Source organism: Mesitornis unicolor, unplaced genomic scaffold (genome assembly GCF_000695765.1).
Source record: "Mesitornis unicolor isolate BGI_N332 unplaced genomic scaffold, ASM69576v1 scaffold6457, whole genome shotgun sequence".
Taxonomy (NCBI): domain Eukaryota; kingdom Metazoa; phylum Chordata; class Aves; order Mesitornithiformes; family Mesitornithidae; genus Mesitornis; species Mesitornis unicolor.
Genome location: NW_010198379.1, coordinates 177,170 through 189,847, shown reverse-complemented (window position 1 = coordinate 189,847; position 12,678 = coordinate 177,170). Strand labels below are relative to the sequence as shown.

Below are 12,678 nucleotides of genomic sequence, written 5' to 3'. Positions count from 1 at the left end.
ATGGGTTCCCTGTGAGCAAGGGCAATGCTTTCCCCACTCAGTGGCTGCTGTCAGGACCCAGCTGAATGAACGTGGAAAAAGGACATAATTTCACTGATACCCTCAGCCGCAGGCTCATTGAGCTCAGGGCATCTGGGGGTCATTTCTGTGGGAAGAGCTGGCTCTGAAATCCCATCCTGAAGCTGGAGAAAGGCAGAGCTCTGGAGAAGAGCTGGGGAAGACCTTTGTGTGCTTCCAGGTGCGTATTTGGGCTCAGGAGGAAAAGGGATTTATTCTGTCAGCTCACCCAGGTGTGCACCTTGTGCAGTGATGGAGTCGTTACTTTAAAGGTTTTCCAGTTTTAACAGCTTTTATTACTACAGCGAAACAGAAGCCAACACAGCAGCACAAACCGTTATGACATAAGGGGAAAAAATTAATGCTGTAAATAATTCAAAAGCTGTTTGTTGATTGTGATTCCTCTGATTCAGCCTTCAGGGAGAAGGATGATATTGCCTTTACAGTCAGCACCTGATGTATAACCTGCTGCGTCTGCCGGGATCCTGAGACAACATTGAGGCTGCTTGAAGATGAACTCACTCAGCGTCCCCTGATTTCTCTTGGTTTCCTGACCTCATCCACCTGGAAGGCGCCGCGATGGGGAAGGAGCCCTGGCCAGACAGGTACGGGTTGACCTGTGGTGGGTGCTCCATTGGGAACCCGGGGGTACTGCCTGACATCCTGGAGCTCAGCCTTGCTCATAGGCAGCACTGATGCAAACCATACCGTATTTCTCACATCAGCGGCTTTAAAACCACCACTATTTGTGTATTTATCTCAGCAAGGTGAGTCTTGCAGCTTGTCCTCAGTACACATCTAAGAGTCCCAGGATTGGGACTGCCAGGCTGTCAAGGTACAGCTCCTGTCTTGCGATATCTGCTAAGCTGTGGCTGCATGGCATGGGGGTGAGGTGTTCCCCTATGCTGAGAGTAAAGGCTGGCACCTGAGCTGCTGCTTTGGCCAGTTTGATTGAGCTGAGCAAGCAAGGAAAACCCAGCATGCTGAAGCAGTGGAGGAGATGCCCATTTTGAATATTTTATATATCAAGGAAAATTTACGTGGTGCCATCAAGATGCCCTGCTGCTTTTACACAACCTATGAGCCAGAGGCACCCACTGACTTCAGGGGTGCAGCAAGAAGCAGTGGTTGGGCAGCGCTTTGCAAGGCCATGCAGCCCTAGGGCTGGAGCAACCCAATGAAGCAAGAAATGCCACTCGCTTTCCCCCAGGGAAACAGCTTGCTACAAACCACACTAAGGGCACGTGGTGGTTCCACTCCTGAGTGATCGCCTCTTGAGCACTACACAGGCCTAATGAGTTCCCTTTCGGTGGAGCAACCGAAAGAGGTTAACCAGGACCAATGTCCTTGTCCCATGCAGCTCTGGGGTGTGTGTGGTTTCACAGGTGCTGCTGTGTTCATCCTGTTTAAAATTCAGTCCTGTTCACAATGCTGAACACCTCCAGGAGTGGGCCAGGACCATGGTGTGGGCTCACAGCTCTCAGAGGGCAGGAGGATCCTCTTCCAGCACCGTCTTGCAGTCCCTGACCCACAGCTTGTACGCCCTTTCCAGGGTCTCTTCGCTGGTGTCATTGAATATCTCTGTGAAACAAGACTTGGAGTTAATTGGGCATCCAGAGCAGCTCTTCCTGCTCGCATACACTAATTCACTAGGGGGGGGAGTAGCTCCTCCAAACAGTTTGTGAGTGTCTTTTCTAGAGACGGAGCTGGATGAAAACAGCCTGGATGGATCCTGATGCCAGGGGTCACAACCTGGTCTCTGTGTTAGGGTTTGGGGTTTTTTTAGTCTTATAAGTAAGAATTTCTCACCCCAGATATTGAACGGGTGCTATTTAGATTTCAAGTATCAGTTCTAGGCACAGTATGACATTACATTCCTTTTCCCAAGGATTATTTACCAAATATTTTCCACTACAGCAAAGGGATTGTTTTTCCCTTAGGACATGGCTGGCTTGTCTGCCAGAGCGCTGTGTTTAGATTGCAGGTTTGCAAAGCGAATTGCTCGACCATAATGCAATGAATTTAACCTCAGTCTTAACCCTGTTTCTCAACAGCTTTGTCAAGACATTAAGCACAAGTAAAACCAGAAATGTGCTGCAGCAGTGCAGGGGAGGTTTTCGCGCACGTCCCTATGGCAGGATGCACCCATGCCCCCGGGGGTCCCTGGTGTCCCCCCACACCGTACCTGCCACCCCGAGCCCGGTGGGCAGCGGCATCCGGGGCTGCCCCCCGCTGTGCTTCAGGCGCTCCCTCAGGGCTCTCTTGATGAGGGCCCAGCTGCAGCCGCTGTGCCAGACTGGCAGCTCCAGGCCTCTCATGCACTGCAGGATCTGCTCCTTTTCCTCCGTCGAGAGCAGCCCCCGTACGTGGGCCACGTAGGTCATGAAGGCCATGTCGATGTTCACAGCTTCTCCGTGCATCAGCGACGGCAACACCCTCTGAAATGGAGCAAAGGAGGGAAAAGGTTTGGGTTGGTCAATAGTAAAGATGTCATTTGTTCTTCTGAAAATACTTGTGAAAATGAGGGGTGCCCTCATTCATGGGGATCAATTTGGAAAGGGCGAGTGTCAGGAGGAAGGAGCCAGGCTCTGCTCTGGGATGGACAAGGGGCAATGGTCCCAAGCTGGAGCATAGGAGGCTCAAGCTGAAGATGAGGACAAACTTTGTCAGTGTGAGGGTGCCAGAGCATGGCCCAGGCTGCCCAGAGAGGTTGTGGAGTCTCCTCTGGAGACACCCAAAGCCCTGGCCGTGTTCCTGTGTGAGTGCTCTGGTGATCCTGCTCTGGCAGGGGTTGCACTGGGGGAGCTTTCCAGGTCCCTTCCTACTCCTCACATCCTGGGATTCTGTGAAAATCGACATTGGATTGACAGCAGCAGAAGTACAGATTTGTGGATGTTAACACCTTGTGATCTATGGGTTGTGGAGGTTGATCTCTTCTGCGCATGATTAATTGCATGTAAAATCTCTCGCAGGGATCCAGGATCTGATCCTCCTCCCCTTTGAATCACTGATTAGGAGCCCTGTGGCATGGAGGGAAGAGCTCTGAATTTTGCATCAGGTCTAGCCCTTCCCTCCCATTCCTCAGTGGCAATTTCTCCCTGGTGATACAGGCTATGGTGTCCATGCCTTTGCACTGTTATAGCTCATGTTGGTGATTTCTGGTGGCTTCACTGAAATCTGGCTGGTTTTGTGCTTTGGTAAATCCCTGGTAAGAAGCAATGGCCTGAAGAGCAAATGTGGGTGGAGATGTGGGGGTAAATGGGGCAGAGAAAGGGACCTCTTTACCCAGCAGGACCAAGCGGGTGCTTTGGGTGATCCGAGGCAATGTGCAAATCTGCAGGTTAGCTCAGCACTTTTTGCACGAGGTTTTCACGCTGCCGGTGGACAAATTATTTTTTTAAACAGATACTGAAATATGAAGTCTGTCACTCACCATTTCCAGCTCTGGGCTTATAAGGTGACCAAAATCAACCAGCCTGTCCAGGTCATCCTCCCAGAGGTTGGGAGCCAGCTCTTCCAACATGGTTTCGATAGCAATCCTGGTGGTCTGCAGGGCAGCGTCCCCGTGGATGACAGAGCTGCCGTAGGACTGGAACTTGGTGTCCAGCAGGTATTTCCCATGGCTGCTGAGCAGGTCAAACAGCCCTTTGTGCTTCATGAGTGCCATCTAGGACAAAGAACAAAGGTAAGTAAAGAGAATTGTGTGACCTTTGTGTTGTTGAAAAATTGAGTGTTTCAATAGACTGGACTAAAATATCACCAGCAAGAAAATACCTGCACAGTCAGCACATGGGCAAGTTCTGCATCTGAGACATGAAAGAGTGTTTCTGTAGACACTGTCCCTGGTTAGCGTGTTGTTTGGTGTATATTCAACAAGGAACGTGAGCTGATGGTGTCACAGGCGTTGTCAGCTGTGGTAAGTGGAGCTGTATGCTAAAGGCAGAGTGGAGATGCCCAGTGGGGCTCTGGGGGTGCAGCAGATGATGGGAGCCCTGGTGAGCAAGTTCTCTTGCTACTGGGCAAACCTTGTTACGTGGCCCAGTAGCAGAGCAAATGGGTTGTAATGAGCTTTGTCTGTCTGTCTGTCTGGTGAATGGTGGCCATCCCCAGGACAGTGACTGGGTGGTGGCCATTCCCAGGATAGTGCTCATCTTATCCTTGGTATGGCTCTCTGGGCAAGGGCAGGTGGGAAAGCACTGCAACATGGGCAATATGAGGGTTCAGAAGCAGTTTCTTTACTACAAGTACATGTTTTTTTTCACCCTCTGACTATGGCATCAGTTCCCTCCTTGCAGTGGGGAATGGGGACCTGTGGGTTTCCTGGTGCCTGCCAGAAACCCCCAGATATCCCAGGGAGTTCCCATTGTGCAAGCACTGAAAAATGCTGCTGACGAGCTCGTCTCTAATAAACTTTAATAGCTTGAACTCTGCTTCATCAAAAGTTTTCAAAGCTCTTCAGGCATAAAACCATTTACTGTGTGCTTCCCAGGTAATTTTAGAAGTAGGATTTGTCTCACAGGAGATTGATTGACCACACTCAATGTAGCCCATGAGGCAGGTGCAAATGATCTTGCAGATTAATAATAATACCTCCAGTCTAATGAACCTCAAATTGTCTGGCAGCAGTTCATTTCAGAGCCTCAATGGGAAGATGCTTTCTTCCCTGGTTGTGCTATGCTTTGAGTTTTGAAGTTTACTCTGCAAGATTAGCACTGGTGTAAGGGATATTCTAACAGGTTTAGGGCTCAATGAGAGTTAAAAGCTCCCATGCAGCATTGGTGGCCCATCCTGGTTTCTGTAGAGCAGTTTATACCGTGCCATGGATGCTGATGGACAACTTGCCAGCATTGCAGCTTTCCAATACTTAAAGAGGACTTAGATAAAAGATAGGGACAGATATTTTAGTAAAGCCTGTTGCAACAGGACAAGGGGTAATGGTTTTAAACTAAAAGAGGGTAGATTCAGACTAGACATAAGGAAGAAATGCTAGCTATAAGAAAGATGGGGGTGGAACTGGTTGCCTGGAGCGGTGGTAGATGCCCCATCCCTGGAAACACTCAAGGTCAGATTGGACAGGGCTCTGAGCAACCTGATCTAGTGGAAGATGTCCCTGCTCGTTGCAAGGAGGGTTGGACTGTTACTTCAGTTTTGAAAATGACTGTTGCAGAAGTCCGTACCTTTAGAATTTCGCCGAGGCCGTTGGAGATGTGTCGCCGAGGGATGCTCTGAATGAAGGACCTGTCCAGAAAACTCGCCACTGGGGGAGTGTAGCCCCCGAGCTTGTTCTTACACTGCAGGAAGTTCACCCCATTCTTTGCCCCCACGCTGGCATCGACGTAAGAAAGGAGGGTTGTTGGGACCCGAATGTAAGGGGTGCGTCTCCTGTAGAGCGACGCAGCCAGCCCCACAATGTCCAGGCAGACGCCTCCCCCGATGGCGATGATGGGCTCGGTTCGCCTGTCGATGCTGAAGTTCTGGACCTCTCGCAAGATGTTCAAGACCAGGTCCATGGATTTGGTTTCTTCGGTGGTTGGCAGGGCGAGGATTTTGTGCTGCACGTTATTCTCTTCAAAGTACTCTCTGACTTTGGAGCCATAAAGTTCATCGACAACTTCATCTATGACAATGAAGCGCCTCAGCTTCCTTTTGCCACTAGTGGCCAGCTCCAGTTGCTGGGGGTCGGTGATGTGGCCCCAGAGCAGAGTGGTGTTAGAAGGATCCAGAATGTTGTAGGTTTCTACCACCTTGTAGCAAAAATAGATGGGAGCTTCAATTGTCCAGGAAATCCCACCTTGGGAGATGCATTCACCTCTGGCAAGAGTCAGAAAACACGGTTTGAAATAATTATTTACATTCCTCTTCTGTCCTTGGCATGCCTGAACTAGTTTAAGGACGTAGCTGGGGGGTGGGAAATATGGGGTCTCCTGCCCATGCAGTGAAAACAGGGGGCTGTGAGGGTGGGATGCGCTCCTGGGTGCCAGGGCTCACTTGCTTTGGCACAAGAGGAACCCTCTCGCATCTTAAAGAGCAGGCAAATGGCTGAACTTCCACATAATGATAAAACAGAGCAGGAAGGGCTGGAGAAGCAAACAGTTTTCTTTCCAATTCATTTGTCAATAAAACAGCAGAAAACCCCACAGCAATCAGCCCAGCTTCCCAAAAGGGAGTGGGGAAGAAATTGTCAACATTTTCCGAAATGTTTATGGAGGAAACATCCTCTGCCCAGCACATCTGGGTGGTATGAGTTGATTTATTCTAATCTATCAATGCACAACTGCAAACGGCTCATTGATAATCAGATCTCTGTACATCCCCAATTTCTTTACACATGCTTGAACCTTCTCCTATAGGTCTCAATGGATGTTTCTCTTCTTTCTTTACCAAATTGCCTCTAAATCTGGCCCTGACTTTTTTAAGTGTTAAAGAAAAAGGAGTGAGGATTTACACCTTCCAGAAAATTTATTCTGGGCTTTTAAAAAGCAGTATTATGAGAACCATCATCATGTATATTTTAATGCTGCAAATATTTACCTTATAGTTGTACTTTATGTGCATCCATCTCTGGCATGTGACCCTTCTAAGAGTCAGGATGGATTTGAATATTGGTGGGATCAGCTTTGGGTGCCGGACAGCACAACTAGCACCCCCTGCAAACCCTTTGCCCTACAAATATAGCGAATTTGAGGCTGCACACACCCTTGTTGGAGCATTTGTCAGATGAGGACTTTCCTGGACATGCTATGAGCCCTAGGTTCACCTTGCTATTGACTGATGTCCCCAGATTTTCGGGCTGCTCAAGTCACAGAATCCCAGGATATGAGGAGTTGGAAGGGACCTGGAAAGCTCCCCCAGTCCAACCCCTGCCAGAGCAGGATCACCAGAGCACTCACACAGGAACATGGCCAGGGCTTTGGGTGTCTCCAGAGAAGGACACTCCACAACCTCTCTGGGCAGCCTGGGCCATGCTCTGCCACCCTCACACTGACAAAGTTTGTCCTCATCTTCAGCTTGAACCTCCCGTGCTCCAGCTTGGGACCATTGCCCCTTGTCCTGGCATTGGACATCCCAGAGCAGAGCCTGGCTCCTTCCTCCTGACACTCGCCCTTTCCAAATTGATCCCCATGAATGAGGGCACCCCTCAGTCTCCTCTGTTCCAAGTAAAGAGCCCCAGCTCCCTCAGCCGCTCCTCAGCAGGAGATGCTCCACTCCCTCCATCATCTTTGTGGCTCTGCTGGACTCTTTCAAGCTGTTCCTGTCCTTCTTGACCTGAGGGCCCAGAACGGAACAAAATATTGCAGATGTGGTCTGAGCAGGGCAGAGCAGAGGGGCAGGAGAACCTCTCTGCCCTACAACCACCCCTTCTCATGCACCCCAGGATGGCATTGGCCTTCTTGGCTGCAAGGGCACATTGCTGGCTCATGGGCACAAGTCCTGCTCTACTTGAGTCATGTTCATGTGCGGCAGCTGCCCCAGTGCTGATGAGGATCCTTCTGGCCCAGCTGAGGAAAGGATCAGCCCTGGGACATCAAAACCCAAATACAACAAATGCTAAAGAACTTCCAACAGGCAAAACCTGCCTGTGTGACCTGCATCACAAACAGGGCTCCATGCTCCTGTGGGATTTAGCATCCTGTAATTAAAGGATAATTAACTGGACAGATGTAATATCAGCAAAGAGCTGTATGTATCCTGGGGGAAACGTGTCTCTCTCCTCTGTTTGAAGCAGCATGAGGTGACTTCTACAGTTTAAGATGTGATATGGTTTTCACTCCTAACAATAACCTACTGTGTTTATTTTTCCTACCCTAGGCATTTCATTTACCTGCAACTCTCCCCATAATTGTGTCCTTCTCCCATGCCTGCCCATCTCTGCACATAGAGATTTCTTGTACATAAAGGAGGAAAAAGCCCAAGTACAGCATTCGGAAGTCCCCGTGTAAGCATTTCAGAAGTTTAAAGAAACTTCCCATCTACAGAAATCAGGCTGTTGATAAAAAACATGGCCAGGTCATGCCAAGGAGAACAGCAAATACCTGGCCATGTTTTGAAGCCCAGTTTCCCAGGGTTGTACACATAATGGTGGGTTTAAGCCGCATGGGGACACACAAGATGGTTTTTCCATCCGAGATGCATCCCATCGGGGAGACTGCGTGGTTTGGCTCGCTAGAGCCATTGAGCGCAGTCACCAATGAGCCACACAGGCTCCTATACTCACATTTTTGCTTCGGAGAGGATGATCTCGTCCTTGCAGTTGGAAAGGGCTTCTCCTTTCTTCACCCGGTACCACGTGCTCCTGACTCGCACCAACTGGAAGTCCGTCTGCTGGGGCTCCTGGGTTGCAGTGGCCGGGGCCATGGGGGAGAAGACCTCTTCTGACACTGGCATCCTTCCAGAAGGTAAAAATCTCCTCGTTGAGAGATCTCCTGTATCTGGGTGCCTTTGAGGTGCTTTTTAAAGGCTCTGGGTGACCAGATATTGCAAGGGGAGGTCTTGTCTCCACAGAGGAGACCAGTTACAAAACTCAGATTACCTAAGCTGGGATGCACGTTAGGGGTGGTAGGTACATTTGAAGACACGTGCAGGTACCGGGATGGGGTTGTATAATCAGCTGGTTTTATAATGCTTAAGAAGTACAATAGCAGTGCATACATTAAATTCCAACATGATGCCCTACAGCAAATCTGGAGTTATGAAAGGCAGTTTATGTGACTCTCCACAGCGTTCAGGATCCTCCTTTGCTGTGCGGAGCCTCTGATCTGGCTGTGGCTCTCAGTTGCTCCTATGGGGAGGGACAGGAGCTGGAGCATGGGGATGGGATCAATACCAGCTGGTGAAACCTCTTCTGAGCTGATGTCCCTGCAATTCTCTTACATTGAGGAATAGAATGGGTTTTGTTGTTGCATGTAGCTTTTCTGGTGGGTTTAAAAGAGCAATCAGAGAAAGTTTATGTCCCAAAGGGCTGTTTGGGTGATGAGCTGAGTTTTGATTCATTTGTCCAGCTGCCTGTGGACTCTGAAATGCTGAGGTTCCCTGCACTGGAGTAGTTTTGGGACCCACAGCGTGGCCCAGGCAATGGTACCTGAGCCTTGACAACCCTGCCTTTTGGGTTCCAGGCTTTCCTGTGATCATCACCCATTTGCCTTATGAAGATGATGCCAGAACTCTGTCAGGTACCTGGGGAGACCCCACCTCCCTGCCCCAAAGGCACATTAATGCTGGGGGATGAATTCCCCTTATCTAGGAAGTGATGCTGTGGCGGGGGCTGACGAGGGTCCTGTGCTGACACCCATCAGCCCCCTCACCATGGAAAGAATATTTCCAAAGCCATGTAGCCCTGCTCCAGGAAGGGTAACAACTCCTAACAACTGGCTCTTGCTGTTGGCTTCATCTCCAGATGGCAAAACACTTTACAGAAAAGGAAAACAGACACCAGAAGAGAAGCAACTTGCCCAAAGTCACCTCCAAAGCTAGCGGAGGGTGGGTTAGATGGCATATTAAAGCTTTTAGCCTGTTTACCAAATACTTGTCTGAAATTTTAGCTCCCAATCCAAACACAATTTGGTTTGCTTTCCACAAAGACTGCAGGTCTAATGCAGTTTGTTGTTTACTAAATCATAAGATGGAATAATCTTAGGTATGCAAGGAGGTCTGTCCTCTTCTTGTCTTTATTTATTTTGATTAATAGCAATCCACTGACTTATTTTATTTGCTTTTCTTTTACTCTTTTGTCCTGTGCATTTGCTTATTTTCCATTTATACTCCCCTGTTCTATTCTGGGGGCATTGAAATGTCTTCGGTGTCATTTTAGAAGCTGACAAATTGACTTATCAACCTCTGTCTGCTTGTCACAGCCAATGACTGCCATGTCCTTGTACCATCCGTCCTGCAGAGGAGCTGCCTTGCAGCAAGACCTGCTCCCCCGAGCCTGTCCACCTCCTCAGCCCAGCCCAGGGTTCTCTGGGCACACTTTGCAGGAACATTGAGTTGGTCTGTACTGAACAAGCCCAGAGGTGAAAGATGCTGTTCTGGTTATGGGGCTGTCCACGTTTCCTCATTAACTTCAGTTTCCGTTGAGTTGGTCCTTACTGATCAAGCCCAGGTGATGCATCCCAGAGGTGAAAGATGCTGTTCTGGTTACAGGGTTGTCCACATTTCCTCATTAACTTCAGTTTGTGTTTCATCTGCCCGAAGAGGAGATGACTGCCCAACCTCTGCTCCATCACATGCACTTTAATTACTTTACTTTAGTTCATCCCCAGCCTTTTCTGCTCCAACTCTGCCGCAGCTCAGCTTTGGCTTTTGGATACCGTGGATGTTCCCACCGCTTTCTCCTGACGCCTCCTCCACCCAGCCCATTGCTGGGACCGTTCTGGGGGCACAGGACCACTGGTGCCCGTGAGACACAACTTCCCCCAGCCCATGCAGAGACCTGGCCTCTCCACTGGGCCCCAGAGCAGCAGTGGATGAGCTCACTGCTATGAACTGCTTGTGGATAATCCGAGGTTCAAAGTCCTGGGACTTTTTTGGCCTCACACCTGATGGTTTCACAGGGACACATGTCTGTGCTATGTAACCAGAAGGTTATGAAATTGCCAATTATCTCCTTGAGAGCCAACAGCTTCCCCAGGTCAGGATGTGAGCATTGATCTTACGTAAAGTGAAGTCATTGAAAGTCAGTATTATTTTTAAATCTCTTTTCCTGTCAGATGCTGTTGGATCTCACCCACTGCCTGTGCTGTGCTCTGGGTGGGGACAGGCGGGTGCAGCCCCAGCCTGGGGCCATCCTTCCTGCACAGCCTCTCCTCCTGGCTGGACTCTGCCCTGGTGATTGCGGACGGAGGAACCTGTCCCCTCTGCGGACACCTGGACACTGACCTGCTGCTCCACAGAGGCAGCCAACCCCCGTCAGCACCCTCTGAGCCCAGCAACGGGAAGCAACATGCACAATCCTACAGGTAAACCCCTGCGTGGGGTGGGAATCTGCAGGAGAGATGGTGTGACAGGAGGGGATGCTGTGATGTCCTAGTCCTGGGTCACCCACTGCCCTGCAGAGATGGGGCCTTACAGGTTGTGTGGCTTGGCAGAAAGGAGCAGAGGAAGGGCTTATTGGGGTATGAGGGTGAGCAGGGGAGGTGGGTCTGCAGGAACCTCAAGTGGAGGGGGAGGACGCTCCTAGGAGAAGGAGTTGGGAGGGAAGGTGGGCACCTGCAGTGCTGAGAGCTTTGGCTGTGGCTGACGGATTTGGGGATGCTTGTTTTATAAATAAGTTTTCTGCAGCTCTAACAATGCCTCGGTACTTTCTGTGACAGCCACGTGTGCCTGGTGTGGCTCATAGCAAGATGTTTGCTGCCTTTTTTGGCCGTTTTCTAAAACCAACGGCTGAGTGTGGGAACGCGGGCTGCTCTGAACCGAGAGACTTCGTTCTCTCGCAGCGTGATCTAACACCCATTGGAGCTGTTGAACGACTCCCCTGACTGCCTTGGGCTTTGGATCTCACTGTCAGGGTACACTGCTTACCCCTACTGCACACAGTGCTGTTTATTATGAATGAAAACAAATGTATGCTCTGCCAGTGACTCAGAGCCTTCCTAACATAAGCAGAGGAGCACTGCAGAGCATCCCACTTTTCTACCTCTTTTCCAGCAATGGAGCTGTAGAAAACTTGTCAGCCAGCATGTGTTTTCCTTGCCTTTTCCTGAAGTTCAGGCCAGGTTTAGCCCCCTGTCTCTTGCTGTGTAGGGCAGCTTCCTCACCCCAGCTTCTTCCTCCCTCTCTTCCTCCTCATGCTGCCGGTCCGTCCCTAAGCCATTGCCTGTCCCCATGGCATCTGCAGGCTCTGGCACCACTGATGCTGAGGCTGAGCATTGCTAAGCTCTGCCTGGGACTCTCTGCAGTGTTTAATGGCCAGGCAGTTGGGTTTGGGCCATGCTGCCAGCCCGTTCTTGGCCTAACATGGGCTATCACACACCTGTGCCCCAGCACATGGCCCGGCCCAGGCTCATGGGTGGTTTGGAGCCATCAAGCAGCCCCAGATGTGCCACAACCACCCTCTTGCTTCCCTCTGCTGCAGCTCCATCCATGCAGTGGGCAGACATCACAGCTGGCTTCAACGTATTTGGGCCAAGAAGTACTATAGGGTCTGCTAAGAGGCTGCAGTTTGGTGTGCAGGATTCTGGTGGTGTAAGGCAGTAGCTCAAACTTTGCAGTGTGGTTTCCATAAACAGAATTGCCTGGTAAAATGCAACAGCCGAGATGGATTTACACTGCAGTGGTGAGTGTTGTGATAAGCTGCTGTCGATGCCTGGGGTGCATTGGTGAACATGGTGGCTGGAAATGTTTGGGAAGATTTTATCTGACCCTTTCCAAGTGTTCAGCACCAAGCAGCTCCTGCAGAAGGACTTGGCATGGAGCTGCCTGGTACCACGGTGCTGTGTGGACCAGACTCAGTGCTCTGCCCTGGCTGGGAAGGGGAGCTCTGCTGGGAGTCATTGCTGGGGCTGCAAAACAGATCTGCAGGGTGGAAGGTAAAATGAGGATAGCTCAAAAATGAGAGCCAAAGATGTGGTCCTGCATCTTTGGAGGTGACATCTTTGGGTTTGTTGTTTTGTTCCCAGATCCAGA

At 50.2% G+C, this 12,678-nt stretch overlaps 2 protein-coding genes across 2 annotated transcripts in view; one reads left to right on the top strand and one right to left on the bottom strand.

Moving 5' to 3' along the window:
- Positions 1 to 1,537: 1,537 nt before the first annotated feature.
- Positions 1,538 to 8,412, bottom strand: LOC104544300 (pentafunctional AROM polypeptide-like). Its single transcript, XM_010189132.1, has 5 exons — positions 8,273 to 8,412; positions 5,235 to 5,868; positions 3,491 to 3,724; positions 2,243 to 2,495; positions 1,538 to 1,638 (listed from the first exon to the last, which is right to left on the bottom strand). The coding sequence occupies exons 1-5, from the start codon at positions 8,410 to 8,412 to the stop codon at positions 1,538 to 1,540; spliced, it is 1,362 nt and encodes a 453-aa protein (XP_010187434.1).
- LOC104544299 overlaps positions 8,411 to 12,678 on the top strand; it is a 39,357-nt gene continuing 35,089 nt past the window's right edge. The window contains exons 1-2 of the mRNA XM_010189131.1: positions 8,411 to 8,453; positions 9,171 to 9,227. Coding sequence (XP_010187433.1) covers positions 8,411 to 8,453; positions 9,171 to 9,227 — 100 coding nt within the window. The remainder of the gene's footprint in view (positions 8,454 to 9,170; positions 9,228 to 12,678) is intronic.